Raw genomic sequence first — 20652 nt, 5'->3', positions numbered from 1 at the left:
AAGAAAACTTGAGCTGGACACCACATGTAAACAAGATACATGCAAATATGTGCAGGTCAATTTCTATATTGTATACTACCAGAACCTTGGTGCCAAAACGGTTAAAACTACAGCTCTACTATGCCTTTGTTCATTCACATATACACTATTGTCTACTAATCTGGGGTAGAACTACTAAGACAAATTTAGATACGTTAATAATCCTACAAAAAAGAGGTGTGCGTTGCATAGAAAACCTTCAATGTAGTGACCACACTGCACCGTACTTTTCGAAGCTAAACGTACTCGCAATAGATAATCTATTCCAACTAAGGCTTGCTATGTGTACACACAGGGAAATTCTGCATGACCCAAATACCCTGTCCACATTTTTGTCATCCGACAACTCGCAATATCACGTTAGGCATAACAGACTTAGAACACCTATATTTAGAACGAAATATGGTACTCAGACACTCGCCTACCTAATACCTCATTTCCTCAATAATAATCCAGAAATCGCTTGTATGATTCAGGAATGCAGATCTACTTATAGTCTAAAGAAAAAGGTTAGAAATTATCTTATGCTAAGTTTCTAATGGTACTTAACTGTCCTTGCGGTCTCGATAACTTTTCTTTTTATTTTAGTCCTTTTTTCTCTTACATTTCTTCTCCTATTTGCTCTATAATATTTTGTAACACACATACGTGTTATTTGCTTGTTTAAATATTTCCATGTTCTCGCGCATTACTGATGATATATTGTGTATAAAGTGTAACAATCTTACTTCTTTGTATACTTGATTGCTTGCCGCATACATTTTGTTGTTTTTCTTGTTTCTACATTGTTCCACTGTATTTCTGTGATGTTCCACCCCCTGAGCAATGTACGGTAGGGGGGCCTTTGTCAGGCAGTTGCATCTGCCTTTAGCCCCTACATCCAAGACAATGTATTGTCTTAATAAAGCATTCATTCATTCATTGAAAAAACAAAAAAGGTGAGGTCGGTAGCGGGAGCATCGAGTGAAGTTGGCGTCTATACCAAGTGAATATGGTATATGGAGGTCATGTGATTAGGGCGTCCTTAATCTACTTCAAGAAAATGTAAATGCACCGAATTACAAGATTAATTTTGCAATCGGGTTCAGCACAGTGTATGGTTGTTGTTAAACTTTCACGAAGTGTATATGTAGAGCTCAAGATGTCGCGCAGCTCGGCTACTGCGCTTCAAGAAGTGTGGCCGTTAATATATGAAAAAAATGAAAACAAATACATTAACAACAGTGTGTGTGTGTGTGTGTGTGTGTGTGTGTGTGTGTGTGTGTGTGTGTGTGTGTGTGTGTGTGTGTGTGTGTGTGTGTGTGTGTGTGTGTGTGTGTGTGTGTGTGTGTGTGTGTGTGTGTGTGTGTGTGTGTGTGCATTGTTGTGCTAGAGCTACCAACAAAAGTTTGCTTTGCCGGCATGCGGCTGCAGCCGGGCGCCGAGCGAATTGGCCCGACGGCGAGTCATGTTCTCCGGTGTCGCCGCCGGAGCGGCGCCGATGAGCCACCGCGATCGCCTGATGCCCCTCTTCCATTCGTCGGAGTTCGCACAGCAAGCCGCGGATGGTCCTGATTGGAGGAGTTCGAACCGATGGCAACTGCAACGACTCCTGGGGTTATGGAAGCCCGAACCACGGAATGCCGGAGGGATACGACAGCAAGCAGAGGCGTGCTCCCGTTTTTCACCGCACGCTTTTGTACGAGTCCATTATGCCCCGGCCTCTGAGCCGTCCATGTAACGCCCTTGTACATGCAGCATATAAATGTTTCGTTTAATCACCGTCGCCTTGGATCCTCCTTCGCAACAGTGGCGGGAGCGTGGAGACGTCTCCGCCACAACAGCGTGCGTGTGTCGAAAGGGGGGTTAGATATATTTTGACGCCACTTCAGGTCCTATGAGCGATAACCAGCGGTCCACTCAGCATCACGAGGACTCCGAGTAATAGCATAAAAGGCAAAACTAGACATTTTGCATATTGTCATACGGGCTAAGTCACAGGATATCGCTATAGTGCCGAATTTATATACGAATGCACAGCATTATTTTACAAGCACTCAAAATGCAGCTGCGAAATCACACACCTCAATACAGTATGCAACGATGCTCACAGTGCTTCATACAATCGATGCGCATACGTTAATATGAATGGCTCTCAGTATACACATCCTTCTATCTAAGTTTGCAGTTGTCTCATTATCCGCTGTCAAAATGCATTTACTGAAGTTAGGAATTGACAGTCAAATTTGCCACCATCTCAGTTTCTTCGGTCTTTGTTTAAGCGTCCCGCAGCGTGGACATCTTTCCACCTGGCGTCGGCGCCAACATTGACTGAGAATAAAAATTGAGTAAGCATTGAAAACAAATAACAGCATAAATGTTTGATTACTTCATTTGTGTCCTCTTTCCACATGCGTCGAAGGCGCCTGTCAGCATGTGTATATAGAACAAGGCAAGCACGAAGTACATTGAGTCCTTATTTGGCAACGTGCGCGTGCCTGTGCGCAAGGACAGCAGCGCTAATCCAGAACAAGGCTAATGTATCGCAAACTCCATTTGTTACTTTCTTTAGATAGGAGTGTGCCAAAAGCAATCTTCATTGCATAACCGAATCCAGTGCAGACGACATCAAATCGAAAACGAATCGAATACTTTTCGAATGCTTCTCGAATAAATATAGACTTTTTTAAATACGGTGCTCGAGCTTCGTGAAACTGCCGCTTCACGATAGAAATAGACAGATAAACCAAGCTCCCAAACACACACACACACACACACACACACACACACACACACACACACACACACACACACACACACACACACACACACACACAGATATATATATATATATATATATATATATATATATAAATGATTGGTGGCACATTAGGATGGCTTTTGCACGCGTTTTAACCAGCAACATCACCCTGAGAAAAATACTGTGTCCACAGTGGCATAAAGCTTAGCCTATATGCGCTATAGATAAGGGCATAGTCCAAGTTTGGAAACGAGAAAGATGGATTCCTCGCTGCGTTGTCCTTTTTTTTTTTCGTTTTGATGCGCTTGCCCGTGGACGCCAAGTACTCGAAAATTATTCGATAAATATTGGGCGTTTCGAATAATAACAACTATATAATAATAATAATAATAATAATAATAATAATAATAATAATAATAATAATAATAATAATAATAATAATAATAATAACGAATCAAATACATTTCTATTCGATTCCGTGCTCCTATCGAATAGAAATTTATTTGATTCGTTATTCAAAGTTTTTTTCTAATATTCGCACGCGCTTACCGTTGCATATACCAGGAAGCACTGTTATATGCACTATGAAAATTTGCTCCAGTGGCTGAAGGTAATATAACGTAAAAGAGGCGGGTAGTAAGAGTAAAATAGAAATGCTTCTACGATGTCACAGATAATGTTGTCGAAAAATCCGGCAAAAGAAACAGCACATACACGATCGAACGTACACATCGACAGCAACGTCAAAACTCTTATTCAAAACAACTCGTGAACTGACGCTGTTGCATGCTTCGTCTGTGATTAGCGCGCAATGGAGTCAACAGTGTACACAATGCTGCATCCTGTTAAAGATACGTTTATGCACACTTGAAGACAGCCACAACTGCCGCTTGCACTTGAAATCTAATGTCATTTCTTCATTAGCAATGACTCAGACAGTGCGACACCACCCTAGCCTTCGACGAGTTATAACGTACGGCTTGGTCCGAACTGAGTGATGGTGATACGAGCTCCGTGAAAGGTAGACGGAGCTAGTGTCACAGGCCTCTGCTTACGCACACTGTCGCTTGTTCCCGTCGCGCTGGGAGTGTCACACGTGTGACGTGCGATGCATGCAGTGAAAGACATGCGGCTTCCTTCCACGCTCAGTGACCAAAGGAATTGCGTTTTTCTCACTATTTCTGTCTCTAAGAATGCGACAAAGGGCGAAAATATTTAAAAAGATATCGCGAGAAGTTTGACAGTCGGAAAAGAGCTAATAAAGAGACAAAAAAAGAAACCACAGCGAGTAATTTGAGAGCACGGACGCCTCGCTAGCTACCAGGTGGTGCAGTAGTCTCCAAGCCAGCACGTCGCGTCCCTCGCATCTCGCGTTGGGGGCTTCGCGAGCCGGCCGATAGATGGCGGCAGGCGTCTCTGCGTAGGCCCCCTTTCTTGCGCCCTCCGCTCAGGGAAGGCCGGCTCAGGGGACGGTCCCCGCCGCGCCGCCCTCCCGAAGCCCCTCCCCGTCCGGCCCCCCACCGGAACTCGCCGGCCAGAGCAGAGCGGATCGACCGCGCGAACCGAGCTGCTGCCTCCCGATGCGCGTGTCTGCGACGATGACGACCCAGTTGGCCCCGCCGTTCTGAGCCGCCCCCCACCCTTGCCCCTCCGGGCACACGTCGTCCGCCCGAAGCCGCGAGTGCCTTGCTGCGATGCCGCCGGGCTGAGTGGCAGCAAGCCAGGCATGGTTTCGCCGCCGGAGACCATGATGCCTACAGCGGCCCCCAACAAGCCCAAGCTTGGCTTCTCCATCGAGTCGATCGTCGGCAAGGATGCGGTCGACGAGCGGCGAGCGGACGTCGCCGCTACCGCGCACCACCACCACCTGCCTCTGGCGGCCTCGGGTCCGCCGGACTCGCCCCGACCCCCCGCTGCGCCGCCGGTCACGGGCGGCGGCGTAGCCGTGCCCATGGCTACGTTCCCACCTCTGGCGGCCGCTTACGCTGCGATGGTCGCCGAGCACCACCACCAGCACCACCAGCTGTCCCGGGGCCCACCGCCATACCTGAGCTCGGCCTCGGCACTCCAGCACCCTCCGCCACCCACCGCGCTGGGACACCTGGTGGGACCCGGTGGGCCCTTCATGGTGTCCCGGGAACCGCAACCCCTCTACCCCTGGTTGCTGGCGGCCAGGCACTCGAGGCTCTTCGCGCACCGATTCGGAGGTGAGCGATCGGCATCGACCGAGCCGGCTCCAGTCATTTGCATGCCCAAAGGAACAAGCCGTTCGTGATCGTCGAAAGAAAGTGCGCAAAGAAATTGGGAGGGGGGGTCCATATGCTCATGCAGCGAGCAGCCTTGCGCTGCAGTGCGTTACCAAACGCGTCTGGCGCACTGTCCTCACGCGTCGACGCGTCTGGTAGTCTTCCAGCGATTTCCTAAGTTCATTAATGCGCATAGCTTTTTTTTTTTTCGCTGCAGCGTATTCATCTCACGCCTTTGTACCTCTCGTTTCTGTTTTCTTATTTGCCTTGTTCCACGAGATCATTTCGCGCGAGCGCAATTCGCGATCTACATGTGGACTGCATGATCACGTCCCGCCACAGGATCAACGCACTATGCTGCCCTGCAGGCGCATGTGTTTTGCTCATTTCCGCCCTCCTTCGTTTTCAAGTGTTGCAAACCCACATAGTAAGGGCTGTTGAATTCAGAGCGCCCGGGTGTTGTATACAGGCACATGTTTCGTCATCCTCGTTCGCAGCTAAACGGAGACCATGACAGAAAAGAGCGATTCATTGCTTAGTGCCTGTTTCCCTTGAATATGTAAGAACATTGTTTCACAAAATCTTCTTCCAAGACTTCTGAGCGCAGCAGTTAAAGCTTTTGCGACAGTTCTGTTCTCCTTTTATATGTATATATACTTCATTTATTCCCGATTTAATATTAAGGCTGTCTGACATGACCGTATATACGTACAACCTGCAACGCCGAACCGTTTACCATAATTCCTATAGGCGCGTCTTTCTTTCGGTGGTTTTCCTCATTTCGTGACCGCCAAGTGCCTCTTCTGTTTCTTTAGCAGAGGCAAGCGAAACCAGGCTCGGCGCTAAAATTTAGTCGTTCGCTTTCTTCTGCAGACCTTCGCGCTTTTCCTTTCCGTGTTATTCTTTTATGACATCTCGTGCTCTTGCTGCAGAGCGAAGCCGCGTGCGCTCGCTTTGTAGTTGACGGTCGGGACGACACTGTCTGTTGCAGGTAGATGTAGGCTGCCGCCGACAAGCCTGCACCTCCCTGCACGCAGCTCATTTGTGCGCGCGAAATCTGTTGAACGACGCCGTGCACCGCTGGTCCCGCCGTCCGTTCTGGCGCCGTTAAGTTTCTGGTGTATGTGTAGAAAGCGAGACGCAAGAAGCAACGAAAAAAAAGAAACATAATGCCAATGATGAGGACTCAAGTTTATTGGTGTACATATCTTGCGAAAGTGCGGAGGTATACCTATGCGCTAGGGACCATAACCTTTGTTCACGAAAAAGAAAAGATATCAAGAAGAACGAAAGTTACAAAGGAATATACGAAAGTATACAAACCTACGTCACACTCAGTGGAACGTTTCAAATAAGGATGGTGTGTATAGTATATGCATACGTCGCACTACTTGTAGCGCATCAAAGCGAATATGTATTTCCTGCATTCTTTGATTCATTAAACGTTAATGCATTGGTCGTTATATATGGCGGCAAAAGTTAACCCAACCACAGAAATTGGTTCGTGTTTCGCCGGCAGCACCTAATAATAGCCGTTGTGGATGTATCGACGACAAAAGGAAAGAATGTGAACGCCAGCCAGCCTATTAAACGGAATTATCCGAGAAAAAAAAGCGACAGCAAGAAAAATGATCTAACACATGTTCACCAAACAACTGTGATCGTGTGCACATGTGTGTGGCATGACATGATAACGATCTTCACTGTGCGACTCTTTTCCTTTGTTTTGTAAAATCAACGACGTTGCTATTATCATGTGCCCATCGCGTTGCAAATATAAAAAAAGTTGCTGTTATTGTGGCTATGTATTTTTATTCTTCCCACCCCTTATGTAATACCCCCTTTATTGGGGCCTTTAACGTAATGAAATGAAAATCTCAAACGTCTGCTTAGCTGCATACTTTGGTTACGAGAGACACTGAAAAACTTTTGTCAAACCCGCGCACTCGAGCGCTCGCAATCCGTAGTGCGAAAAGCGCCTCTCTACATACGCGCAACAGGTGGCGGATCTTTCCCTATCGCGAGCAGCGCGCTTCACTGTAAGCACGCGGCGAAAAGGGGCCTCCGTTTGGAGACCCTTTTTGTAGCGCAGGGTTTACTTCCCTAACCGGATAAGAGCGGCTGCAACTGTCTATTACGCGCACGTTCATTTCAGTAGACACAGTGTAGGTTTGCACCATCGCTCAGAACAGGATGCAGAGATACTATCTATCCCTGTATAGATATTATCCATGGATATATAGACAGTGTCGCCTCGGAGAAATTCTTGGGCGCTTGTTTTAGTCGCGTCTATATCCTCCCGCAAATGTCATCGCAAGCGGTGACTTGGGTCTGAGAAAACTGCGGCCATCGCTTATAACCCCCGAGGCCATTTTATCGCCGTATTGTGGTCGACGAGTTGTCGTATCCTTTGTTTTGCAGCCGCTGTACGAGCCGCTTGCTTCGTCCACCTGCGGCGAATTGCGCAAACCGGGTCGCGCGGATGCGCTGCTGTTCCGTCCGTTGTGTGTGCGTGTACCGAGCAGTGTTGCATGCATGCAGTACACGGCGCTCAGCGGAAACTGCCTGGTGTTTTTGGAACCTTGTATAACACTGCTTCGGCGGACGCATTGTGAACAGTCGGTGTCTTCCGATTTCTTTGAATATTCTTGGAATATCTTAGAAATCTTAGAATTCGTGTGGCGCAATCAGGAAAAGGAGCTCAGCAGGTTTTTAACTATGCAGTTGGCATTGCAATTTTTTAGCACATTTGTGTGCGAAAGAAATATATATGTATATATATTTCTTTCGCACTCTCCCGACCTATCATATTGTCACATTAATGTTACTTGAGGTCTATATGCTTCACTGTACTGAAACAGTTGTGGCAGTTTTATTAACTATTTCATCCGGTATCTATTCGACGAGGCAGTCGTTCCTGCTCCTCTGTTCATTCTTAACTACACGCGCAGCTCATTGTCCCTGCAGCGAAGCGGATGGAGATTTCATCACCGGCTTTTCTTCTTTTTTTACCAAACGAAACGAATCGGTCACAACATCATCACTCCGCTTGGTGCCGCTTGACAGGCATGGCGACAAGCTACGCAAAAGACGCAGCCGCCTTGTACACCGCACTGCCGGATGCGTGTGACATCTGCACAGAGTCGACTAAGATAGTCTCGCCTAGCAACTGCGTTATTCGAAGCATTTCTGAAGCGAATTGCGTCGAACCACAGCGAACGGTGCGCGTCCCGTCGTCCTTTCCCTGGGACAGGACCGCGGGTGGGCGCCGATTCATGTTCCGGTCATGTTCACCGCCAGCCACACAACCAGCTTGCTTGCTCAGCACCAATGGAAAGGGAAAAAAAATCAAATTTGGCCGCCTCTTATGCTTGATCACATCAGAGTGCGACGTATGTGATACAATCGTACCGAAGTCGGTTTCTGAAGAGGACGGGCTCGCAAAGCCATGTGACCGGTTAACGGGCCACACACGCTGCCGAATGTGTGGACGCGCAAAAGATCGACTCTGACGTGCATGCTTCAGTTGATGACGATGATGCGTGGTCGAACGGTCGGCGCTCAGTCTTCGTTGTGGAGTGCCTCCCCGCGAGCATCGATTAGAGGGCGCAAAAAAAAAAAAAACGTGTTTCAGGCAACTTGGCGTTGCACATGAAAAAAGAAGAGAGCACAATGCGGTTCCAGTTTTGCGTGTGGGGGGATTTCTACGCGTCTTACGATTTAGCATGCATATATTTCAAATGTGCCCGCACCGTTCGTGTGTGGCGTGCAGCGTGAGGTTCAACAAGGTCGTTTCGTCAAGCTAATGCGGCTTGTGCCCGAGACGCGCTACACGCTCAAGCGTCCGCGTGGAAATCCTGATGCGTTATACAGAAAGAAAAAAAAAAGAACTTCTTTACGAACAATGCATGCGTTGCGCAGTACCACCGCAGTACCACCGCTTCAAGGCAAAACGGCATGTCCGGTACCACCAGTACCGGACATGCCGTTTTGCCTTGAGAGAAGGAAGTCATGTTGCATGGCAACGTTGTCGAACTGCACTTGTTTGCTTTTGTTGTCTTCATTGCGATAGCCCTGCTATGACTATAAAGCAACTATCGTTGCGACTACATTTCGAAGTATCTCTGTGGAAACATAATTGTCGCTTATGAATCAACTGGAACTGTGAAGAAAGCTGCCTCGCAACCGGTGAAATAATATGATAGAATAACTTGTTTGACGGGGAGCAGAGGGTTTGGCGCGAAGCCCTCTATAGTCTGCTCAGAGGGGAGAAAAAGAGGGGCAGCAGGTATGACGAGGATAGATAAGCAGCGAAATAACTCTGTGAGGTTGTCCTGGCCGTGGAAACAATGTAGGAACGCAAACCACGTTATATAAGTGACCATCTGTGTGCTGTTCTGGCATTCTTTCTTCTCGCTTTTTTTTTCTTCTTCTAAAATCGCGCGCTTGTTGACGTCATCGCGGGAATCATGACTTCAGCAAGCGGGCACTACGTGCTTCTTGAAGAGCTGTGTACAGTGGGTGCCTGTATCCAATGTGCAAACGGACTCCATATCCCGACGGACGACGCTCTATATATATGGCGTACATCGTTGTCTGCTACACACATAATAGCGAAGGAGTCGCGCACACTGCATGACTACGTGCTTGTGGGTAGTGCTACAAATATGCGGCTACGTGCACGTGTTCTTGACGCGCCTTCTTGGCCGCATCATGCCTGGTTGCTCTTGCAGCGAGAACACGTGGCCACTATGAGATCCAGCGCACTCGCGCAACACAACGCGCGCCCGCAGTGCGCCGGGATCGGTTGTGCTCGAGGACTTAGCTCGCCCGAGGTTCGTGTTGGCAGCTACGGGCCGCAGTTCACGCGATGGCTCACTGCCACCCACGCGCCCTGCATGCGCGGGAGCGCGATAAGCAGCAAGTGGTTGTTCATTAAACTATGTAAGGAGTACTAAGCAAGCGCTGGCTGCACCGTGTAATGTGTAGCTCAAGCAAAACGTCGGCCACCAGAATTAGGTGGGGGAGTATAAGATGGAGGGAGACAGGATAGCTGAAGGAGATTATATAGAAAAAAAAAAGAAAACTACCCGCCGCGGTGGCTTAGCGGCTACGGTGTTTGGCGGCTAAGCACGAGGTCGCGGGATCAAATTCCGGCGGCCACATTTCGATGGGGACGAAATGCAAAGAAAAAAAGAACGCCCGTGTCACGTGCATTGGGGGCACGTTCTAGATCCTCTGGTGGTCAAAATTGATCCGTAGACGGCGTGCCTCATAATGAAATGGTCGGTTCGGCACGCAAGATCCCACAATGGAATTCCCAAGTTGAAAAGCTGTTCACGTTCGATACTCAGGCTTTGCGGGCCATCGTCGCACACATGGCACGGCCCCGCACGCCGTCACTGAAGCCAGCGCGAGAGTCCTGCTTCACCACTGTGCACTGCCAAGCTCCTTCGTAACATCGGTGAGTGCGCTTCCACGAACACAGGTGGAGCCGCAGTCGTGTTTGCGGCAACGTTAGGCTCGGGAAGAAAGAGCGTTGCAAGATCTCCCGTTGCAATGCACATATCCAGCAGCGCCAAGTGGTCGTTCTTTGCAGCCGGTCACAAGATGAACAGGCGGCGCAAGATGCTTTGTTCATTGTCTAAAGCTATCGGTGCACGGACGTGAATGAAAGTGGTAAAATAGCGCCTTTGTTTCGGTATACGTTTTTCTTGAACATCGCGTTAGCTGTTCTCCCTAAATGCGCGACGTCAGCTGCAGGCGTAGAAGTAAGTGACCTACCGCAATGAAATTACCATACCTTGCGTCAAGTTTTGAAGCAACCATCTCAATAATTATTGAGCTTCATTATTAATGTCAGAATCTTAGTGGCGAAATGCATTATGTTGCGTACGAGGAATTGACGTGTTTCACAACTGAATGATTTATTACACGTTGCATTTAGCCCGAGTGGATACGTCCACCATAATAACAATGGAGATTTAGCAATACTCGGCTACCACTGCAAAGCTATAATTCAGCCCCCCAAAAAAGCCTCTGTGTGTTCCGCGAATATTTCTCGCTCGTATGCAAAACAAAACCGCGAAGATTTGGGCCCAGCGTCGCGAGACAAACTCCTGCTGGCTTGCTACGCACTCACAATGAGCCAAAGGGGAGCCCTCCAGCACATGCCGGACGGCGGTCTTTCGTCCTCCACGCATGCGCGCAGCCCAAGTGAGCAACTGTTGCGAGGGGAAGCGGGAAGCTTGCAAGGGGGACCGCAGCAGGGCCCGTCTTCGCAAAAGTTCGCTCACGCAACCATTGTTAGCCGCGGGGATGGTCTCGTCATCACGCCAATCGCCATCGTGAGTGCAGCACGCAACGCGGGAACGCTCCTAGGTGAGAACAATTTTCAAGCTGGTCTCCCTTGCATTTCATGTGCCCTCATTAGCGAAGACTGACGGTTGCAAATAATTGCCTCAGCGAACACTTTCAAACGTCCTTACAAATCGCCTGTGGCAGGCATCACAATTCTAGTCCTTGAGCTGTTCTACTCGGCGGATATTGTGCAAGAAAGTCAAGCGCATATTCCATTTATTAAAGCAATCACTAATTAAGTTTTATCTAATTACCTTGTGACACATATTGCAATTTGCAAATTTTAGCCGGTGAGACTGCAGGGCACTTGAAAATAATTTCTCTATTATTATATGGTATTTAGGAGATGTTGTCGCCTTTAATTGGTTGACACCATTTCCGAGATTTGCGCCGTTAAGCTTGCGATAAAAATGCACTGTCGTTGCACTTTCTTAACGAAACGTCGTTTTATGCATTGGAGCACAAAAGTAACTGGAACGCCAGTGCATTTCTCCGCAAAGTTCTGGAAATAATGTCTCGAAACTGGTGCCATCCTGAAAATTCGTGCCAAGTGAATCCACCTTGCGAACTCTCTGGCTATAATTTGTAAATTACGATATGTGTCATACGGCAATTAGTGAAAAAGTTGATTAGGGAATTTTTGTTAATTGGTACATTATGCATTTGAATTTTTTGTGCAAGTAATGTCTGACTCTTCGAGTAGGCCAGCTCATGGACCAGAATTATGCTATATACCACAGACGTTTTTTTTTTTTAAACTTTCGGAAGTGTTCGCTGAAACACCCGGTATAGCAGTGGACGATTCTGCACCTTCAGAGTGCACGGATACTGGCTGTAAAAAAATAAAAAAGAATCAGCAAACGCGATGAGACAAAAGTAAAAATACTCGCGTGCGCTAACCTTAACAAAGATGTAGGCGAACAATAATTGAATTGTAAAAACAATATGGAATTACCTTTATCGATTTTCGGAATATTTCTATAATGCGAAGTCATTGCTTTCTGCGTGCGGTAAATTGTAACGCAGTTTACTACTTCTTCCTGATCTCTAACTTTGCCGTGTTGCACTGGCTATGATATAATTAAGGTTACAGGTTATTGTGTGTAAGAATTTTTCCTTAGTGTACAAAAGCGCTCTCTATAGGCTTATTGTTCTGTACACCGTGCTTTCACAAGCTGTTCTTGCGCAGGTAACTTTGTGAATGCGGGCGTTTGCAGAGCGTTTCGTTCGCAAGAAGAGGTTGCGACTGCACCGCTGGCCTCAGCCGTCGTTACACGATGCGCAGTTGTGACGATCGGCACACTTTGGCCGCTTTATTTGAGCCTGCCCGGCGTGCGCCCTGGGCGTTTCACCGGATGGGCGGCTTGACAGGTGCCGTCACCTCGCGGAGCTGAACCACACACGGAGCTAGTAACCAAGTATATTCACTGCTGATGTAAATTTTCGGCAGCGGCGCGACACAACTACGCCTCTGCGAAAGTTTTGGCCAGCGACGAAAAAGAATACCCTTGGTTACTGCAATATTAGCTCTGTCTGGTAGGGCTGCGCGCCGCCAGGTGGCTGCCTCGCTGAGGTGCGCCTGCGTCGACTGGAGCAGCGGACGCGCTTAACCCGGCAGTTGTGCTGGCTTCATTAGGTACAGTTGCGCCAGGCCATCAATGATGCTTCTTCATCTGATTCTTCTTTTTCACATATTTTGCAGTTATTATTCGCACACGAAAACGAGCTGTACGACTATGAGACAGTTTTTTAACCCGTCCGCGTTTCCGTGTCAGTGGCACGGTATAGCACGGTGCGTAGTGCACCGTACGGTTGACTCTCTGTTGTCCAGTATACGGGAAGATTTGCTGTATACGACCACGTGCTTCTCCGTACAGTAATACGGCATATACGCAATACGTATACCGGATTATGGCGACGTGTGCATGCAGATGTATAGGAACACTCTAGCCAGCCACGAACAAACTCGCACGTACAGCAAACACGAACGTGCCCCTCCGTCTCGGCGACAGACTCCAGCGAGCTGCAGAAAGCCCAGCGGGCTCCGGTCCAATGGGCAGTGGCGGCCAATACACGGACCGCGCTGCTCTCGAGCTTCGGCCCCGCCGCGATCGCACAACCGGCTGCCAACCCCTTGGAAGTTTGCCGCGCTCCGCCTACCGGCCGTCGTCCGCGGCCGCTGAAGCCCCTTCGAAGTGGCCGCGTTTTTTTCAGCATTTCCAATTAGCAACGTTTCGCCTGTTACACGCGAACTTCTCGCGATGCCCGCGGGAAGGGTCGCTGCACGACCGCGCTTGTCCCGTGCGACGCTGTGCAATCAGAGGGGATGAGAAAATGACCCAATTTTTACTGTCGTTATTTCGATCAGAGAGAGCAGAAGGGCGACGCATACTGTGCAGATCGTTCATCTAGCATATTGACACGCTAGTGAGGGCATATTCATTTACTCGTTTGTTTGATGCTGAGTAATTGGCTTTTTCATGCAATTTGACTGTCACATGTAGAGACCGAAATGGCATGAAGGGCGCAATTTTTCTTCTTTCATTATTATTTCTTTTATTGCAAGGTTGCAAAACCAGGCTGAATTTTTAGAATGCGTACGGTTTTTCGCACGAGGAAGGGTCCTAGCCGCACTGATGTGAAGCACGCAAACACAAGCACGGAAGCGTATACCCATACCAGCCCGAGCGTAGCGGCTCTTTGTTATAGAAGTAAACCGTCGCAATTACGTTACGCGTCTCTTTTTGTCCTGATGTAGAACGGTTTGTTCGAGGCATTTTGCTGCGAATGCACGAAAAGCGATGACAGCCAAAGAGCTCGCAGTGAGGCTGCGGCTTGGCGACGGTGACGCCGTCCGATGAAGAAAGGTCAAAATGCAAAGTATCCGGGTGAAGGCTTCATTTAAAGCTGACGTAAATTGGGCGAGAAAAAAAAGAGACTGCATTATAGTCTACATTAGTTAATTTGTGCACTCTGTTATGAGAACTCATTGACATATATACCGTTGCGATCATGGCTTTACCACATGCCGCCGATACCGGACACGTTGATCGTGCAGCTCACTACTGCTTGAAACCGGAAGTTTTTTATGGGAATCTGTAGTTTTAATTAACTGCCTGGCGTCGAATGGCAGCTGGGATAGAGTGTGTGGAGCTGTTCGTGTTTAATTCCATCTCGTCTTGTTTTGTTTTAACCGCGAGCCGTAGTTATAGCACATAATGAGTTCATTCATTCATTCATTCATTCATTCATTCACGTACCCTATTGGCCCTGCAGCGGGAAACGGTTAAGCAAGGCTTTACTTAAAATACAGGATGATTGAAAAAAACAAATACATTTGACTGTGTTTGAAGAAGAGAAGCAACCTCGGCCAGCTGATGTCACAAACAGTATTTGTAGGTTCGTTTACATAACGTGACAGCGGGAACAATTGACTTCAGCGGTGATGAATTTATGGTGGTGTTTGCAAATTTTCGTAACGTAAATGAACGCCGGTACGCTCACCAGCTGCATTTACAAGTTTCTCTCTCTCATTCTCTCTCTCTTTTTACAGTTGCAGTGTCTTCTTGCACTTGATGAGACGAGTAATGGATTAATCAATCGATGAAAAAGCACCAATTGATGGGTTAAACAGATACTTGCAAACGAAGCATCGCTGCACGAGAAGAGATAAAAACGCAAAGAAATTTTTACAAACCTCTGCAATAAGGCCAGCGGGGCTAATGAAGGAAGTCGCAGGTCGCCCACAGCTAGATGCTGAAAGAATATGATCACGTGGTGGAAACATCACGTCATACCAACAATGCTATGCCCATTTTCTGTTTGTGAACTCGATTTCGCTTACCAACACTATCCCACTCGCACCTGCGACTCATTTTGTATTTTCCGGATACATGCCTTGTGTACATGACGCCCTGATTGCCTACAGTCAGGAGCGAAAATTTCTGGACTACTGCTGCGGTGAAAAGGCAGCGATTTTCGTCTTTTTTTCTCCGTTTTTCTTCTTTCGCATGCGTGCGAGGTGCGTAGCCTCAGAACCATACGGTGGTTCTATACCGAAGCTCAACAGCTATGTTTCGATTCCAGGTTCATCACACGAGAAAATTAAACCCCTTCTTAACTAATTTACTCCCTATCTTTCTCTTTGCACAGAGAGAGAGAGAGAGAGAGAGAGAAAGACAAAGGAAAGACAGGGAGGTTAACCAGAGATTATCTCCGGTTGGCTACACTGTACTGGGGGAGGGGCAAGGGGGTACGATAGGTGAGAGAGAGAAGGGTTAAAAAAAAGAAAAAAAAGACCACACACACGCAGGTACACACAAACTGTTTCTGTGGGCACTGTCACGCAGCCCGCAAAGGCGTTCCTAGTGTTATGCAGTGTCACCGTACAATCCTGCGTCACACAGTGAAGTCACAATCTGTCAGAAAGTCCAGTGTCTTTTAAATACCGCAGCAGCGCCTTCATAGCCGATCGCGCTGACGTTCGCGTAGTATTGACCCCGATTGCCCATAGACAAAGCAAGTTTCTGTGCTTTCGTAAAGCAAGCTATACTCGCTTCGACTTCCGAAGTTCCCGCCAGTGCTTCCTCATTACCGAGTCGTATTCTTCCACAGAGGGAGATAATAAACGTCGAAAAAATGTGTCCGCAACAATGCTCACGCGCTTATGTAATTCGCAGCGGTTCAGTGAATTTCGTGAGGAGGTCAGGATATGTGGCTCACATTCGCAAAACTTTTCTTACGTAAGAACATTTCCTCGTTGGTCAACGCCCGGGCTCCCGCCACTGCGCCGATCGCGAGAGCGTACGCGCGGCCAATCGGAAGTTCAAGGGGCTCGAGTTGAAGCAGCAGCGTGTGAATGACAGCGCACAGAAAACGCCAGAACGAGCGCCATGATGGCGTTCATGGCATCCGGGAAGAACGAGAATATTAACGCCATTTTGTTTCCGAGTGGGAAGTCGTAGGTGAAGGATGAAATCGACTGACTGGTGCGTCTTTCTGGGAAGCGTCGATACGTTACAAGCGACGTGGTACATAAAAGAACACGATAGTTCAAGTGCCTGTGTCCCAGACTTCCTTTCTCGACAAATTCTTCACTGACTTCGATGTGTCTGGCCGAATATAACCACAATTCCGTTACACGTGTTCGAGAGGCCATCGTTGCTCAAGTGTATATAGCCCTGGCCTTACCGTACGTGTATGTATGTATGTATGTATGTATGTATGTATGTATGTATGTATGTATGTATGTATGTATGTATGTATGTATGTATGTATGTATGTATGTATGTATGTATGTATGTATGTATGTATGTATGTATGTATGTATGTATGTATGTATGTATGTATGTATGTATGTATGTATGTATGTATGTATGTATGTATGTATGTATGTATGTATGTATGTATGTATGTATGTATGTATGTATGTATGTATGTATGTATGTATGTATGTATGTATGTATGTATGTATGTATGTATGTATGTATGTATGTATGTATGTATGTATGTATGTATGTATGTATGTATGTATGTATGTATGTATGTATGTATGTATGTATGTATGTATGTATGTATGTATGTATGTATGTATGTATGTATGTATGTATGTATGTATGTATGTATGTATGTATGCATGTATAGTGTGTTGAGTAAGTGCAGGGTATTCTTATGTGCTAGTCAGGAGAAAGTTTATCGGTTCCAGAACAATCAATTCTCTTTTGTCACTCTTATATACATCCTATACTGGTACGCAACTAGATTATTGGCTCATGAGCTTCTTCGTCAAGCTAGCCCATACACTGTGAATTCTGGGCACAAGAAATCGCGGCTGTCCTTGGCATTTCTGCAAGGTGTTCATCTCGAAGGATAGCCGTATGTCCCTGGCGAAAGAATTCAAGGACAGCCGCGCACTACGGCTGAGGGAACCACAGCGGTGACTGCCGAAGCCGTGCGCAGCTTCCGGACGTTGCAATTTACCCAAGGCAGTGCACACACGCAACCAGGTCGCCACAAAGGACTGAGAAAAGACGTTTATTAGGTTTGTTCGATTCAGAAAAAGGTGCACCGCAAACGAAAAGGTGCAGGGGCTGCCAGTTGTGGTGTGCCGGGCCGCACCCACTCGCTGCAGGGTTCAAGGGTGCACTGCACTGCGGCGGCACCTTGCCTTGCACCCAATCGTGCATGGAGGCGCAGGGTGCACCGCTGCACCTCGGGGAATCGAAGGCGCAGCGCACCGTGAATAGGTGCAGAAGGTGCAGAGAAGCTTGGCTGAATCGAATAGACCTATTGAATCACGCTCCTACGGTTTGTCTTGTCGCTCTTTGCTTTGTGCCTTGTTCCATATTCGCTGTCATCGACGGATACGTTGCAACTCGCTCTATTTGATATCCTTCTATATCGTTCATGTCCGCCGGTTTATCCTTCTATACCTAGTAGTATGTAATTTGACTCAGCGTTCGAGGCCGCAGCGAGTAATGTTTCAGACAGAAAGTGCGTAGGGTTGGCACAAATCATGTTCACCGTGCACTCAGGTGAGGTTAATTGTAGTTCATATATGCAAAGGGAGTCGCACCGAAAAATTGCGACGAAAAAAGAAAAGGCTCATGCAGAAGGTCTTTCCTCGCATCCGGGCAAGGCAGCGCCGAGTGTGCAGGGTTATACACGCACACCGAGCAAAACTGGTTGCGACGGTCAGTGGCGCACAGCTGTTGCTTGACTGAGCCGCGGGTATGCACATGGGGCGCTATAACGTAAAACTATTCCAAACATTTCTATTCCAATTCTGCAATCAGCCTTCCGCGATTGGTCAACAACTTTGTTGGGCCACCCCCACTTCAACTGTAGGTCACGCGACGTCACGAAAACCGCGATAGCTCCCCATCTGATATGACATGTACACACTGATTATGCATGATTTGACCGAACAAAAGTAAAATAGTTATTTCTGATTCGACGCCTTTTCGGCACTAGCCCTCGGCTATTGGTCAAAAGTTTTCGGGCTGCACCCACTCCACTTGCCTGTCACGAGACGTCACAAAACTGCAAAAACTCACCGCGTCAGAGTGACGTGTACGCGTCAGAGATGCATTAATATGCCGAACAAAACTGAATTTTCTTCTGAATAACCGCTGGCTGCCCCGTTCCGAAAGGAATAAAAGATGGCTGCTGCTGATCGCTGATGCACTAGCTACTCGCACCTGTCGGAAAGCATCGGTTTATTTGCGTATAATGAAACATTTTGCGTAGCCGTGTAACGTTTTCGAGCACTTTCCGAACGTTTACGACCGCGTTATACCAACTCTTCTTTGGTGAGGATCCGTTTTAGTGTCATTCTTAAGCTTCCGTTGCATGCCGCCGCGATTGTCGACCAGCCACCGCCAGCTAAGTAAGGGAAAGCGGACCAATCGCAGACGCCGGCACCACCCTCTTCATCCAGTTATCGACATTCAGTGCAGTGGCTCGGCCCCATCGAATCCCCCTCCGCTTCAGCGTTCTCCTCGCCTCTTGTCAGCCAATTAGATAAGACAAGCCGCTCAGTGCAGGCAATGTTATTCGTTTTTCAAGCAAACAAAAGTAACCTCCTATGAACGAGGAGAGCGTTTGATTGGTCTGCTTAGACAACCCTACGGGTGACCACCCGATGTTGCTTCAGTGGTTAGGCACATTTGACGTCAGAAAATTGCAATAGAAACATATTGGAATAGTTTTACGTTAGAGGGCCCATGCATGACACGTCGATGCCATTGCCACTCGTTCCCTTTTCGATCGCGCGCGCGCTGCCTGCGTGGCTGCGGATTTCGTGCGCAGTGGGCGTCGACGTATACGCAGCGAACGCGAGTTGCTTGCCGTGCTCGCGTTGGCGCCAACGGAAGCGCGCGAGCCGCCGCACCATTTGCTGCGTTTCCAGTGGCGTATACTGACCTTCATTAGATCGGTCATCGGCTCTAAACGGAAACAAAATCACAGAGCGCAAAAAAGAAGCGCCCTCAAATGAGTGGGCGTGTTTTATCACCATTATTGTTATTTTTTCTAGTATCACGCGCCCCGACCGTCTGATCAGTCGTCACTTTGCGTCATCGTTGTGATTCCGGGCTCGCAGCTTTCAGTGAGCATTTTTTCAATCTCTGCCGCTCCGGCACTAAACGTTGCTGCGCGAACCACGTTTGCCAAGGCTCGCTGGAGGCCGTGGATGAAGGCGGCCGGAAGCGCGTCGGTGGCGTTTAGGCAACCGGAAGCACGAAATAAGGTGATGCGGTAGCGCCGAAAGGACTAAATAATTGGAGCCCTACGAACGAGGCTTTTTCGTTCGTGCATGCTTTTGCGTCATTGACCTTCGGGTTTCACCTTGCTGCACTTGTCGCGCATACATAGAGTCGCAATGCGCACGCGGCTGTCAATTCAGTACAACTCCTTTAGGTTAATTATTTGAAACAATCTCGAAATGGTTTCTCGGTGCTAAAAGTCTTCAGCTTGCCAGAGGCCTGCAAGGCAGACAGACACGTAACAAGGCTTTATTTACTTCGTGGCACCCATATGGTAGTCATGCAACTTCGATGTATATAATCTCAATGTGAGCTATAAAGCTCAAGAGAACCATAACATTAGACAATATAGCAACATAAACTCGGCACTGAATCACGTCGACACAGTACGTTGAACAAATCATGAATTTATAATCAAGTGAACTGAAACACTGTCGCAAGCAAAATAAAACATTGCAAAATTAAGTTAGAAAAGCATGTTCCAGTATTAGAGATCTCACCTGAAAGAAAGTATAATATTATAAGCCTAAATTAATAAGTCTAAATATAAAGTCTAAATTAATAAGTCTAAATTATCAAGTCTAATATTATAATGTATAAATAATATTAAAGCAAGCACACTATGTAAAGCAAGGCGATGCCGCCGTTGTGTGTGTCACGGTATTTTGTTTCACTTCAGAATCACCCCCCAAGACAAGGAACGCCCGCGTGAATGGAAGATGACGTCCCGTGTGTGTAACGGGGCCGTTTGGAATAGGATAGGGCGGTGGCTGAACGGATCTGCGTTTTTCACAGCGGATGGGCAAATAAAGGGGATGACAGGGAGTTCACAAGTATCCGAGCAGATTGAGGAGTTCGAGATGTCGCTCGCAGTAGGAGGCGAAATGACGAAAGAAACAATTATGACGAGAAAACAAAAACAAAACAGAACCAAACTTATCAGCAATGGCGTGACCCTTAGAATAATGGCACGTCGTTTAACATGCACGCATATGAATGGTGT

The 20652-nt window shown here is 47.6% G+C and overlaps 2 protein-coding genes across 3 annotated transcripts in view; both read left to right on the top strand.

The window, feature by feature from the left end:
- The first annotated feature begins 1583 nt into the window (after positions 1–1583).
- LOC142566800 (uncharacterized) overlaps positions 1584–20652 on the top strand; it is a 122974-nt gene continuing 103905 nt past the window's right edge. The window contains exons 1-2 of the mRNA XM_075677681.1: positions 1584–1755; positions 4231–4986. Coding sequence (XP_075533796.1) covers positions 1584–1755; positions 4231–4986 — 928 coding nt within the window. The remainder of the gene's footprint in view (positions 1756–4230; positions 4987–20652) is intronic.
- The window catches only part of LOC142566740 (uncharacterized), a 43607-nt gene continuing 33345 nt past the window's right edge, over positions 10391–20652 (top strand). The window contains exon 1 of one of the 2 annotated variants that reach the window (XM_075677610.1): positions 10391–11406. In XM_075677610.1, coding sequence (XP_075533725.1) covers positions 11169–11406 — 238 coding nt within the window. In that variant the 5' untranslated portion in view covers positions 10391–11168. The remainder of the gene's footprint in view (positions 11407–20652) is intronic. The other variant, XR_012825122.1, reaches the window with a different exon arrangement.

Source organism: Dermacentor variabilis, unplaced genomic scaffold, assembly GCF_050947875.1.
Source record: "Dermacentor variabilis isolate Ectoservices unplaced genomic scaffold, ASM5094787v1 scaffold_13, whole genome shotgun sequence".
NCBI lineage: Eukaryota > Metazoa > Arthropoda > Arachnida > Ixodida > Ixodidae > Dermacentor > Dermacentor variabilis.
The sequence above is the reverse complement of the archived record's forward strand: the minus strand, read 5'-3'. Positions and strand labels throughout refer to the sequence as shown.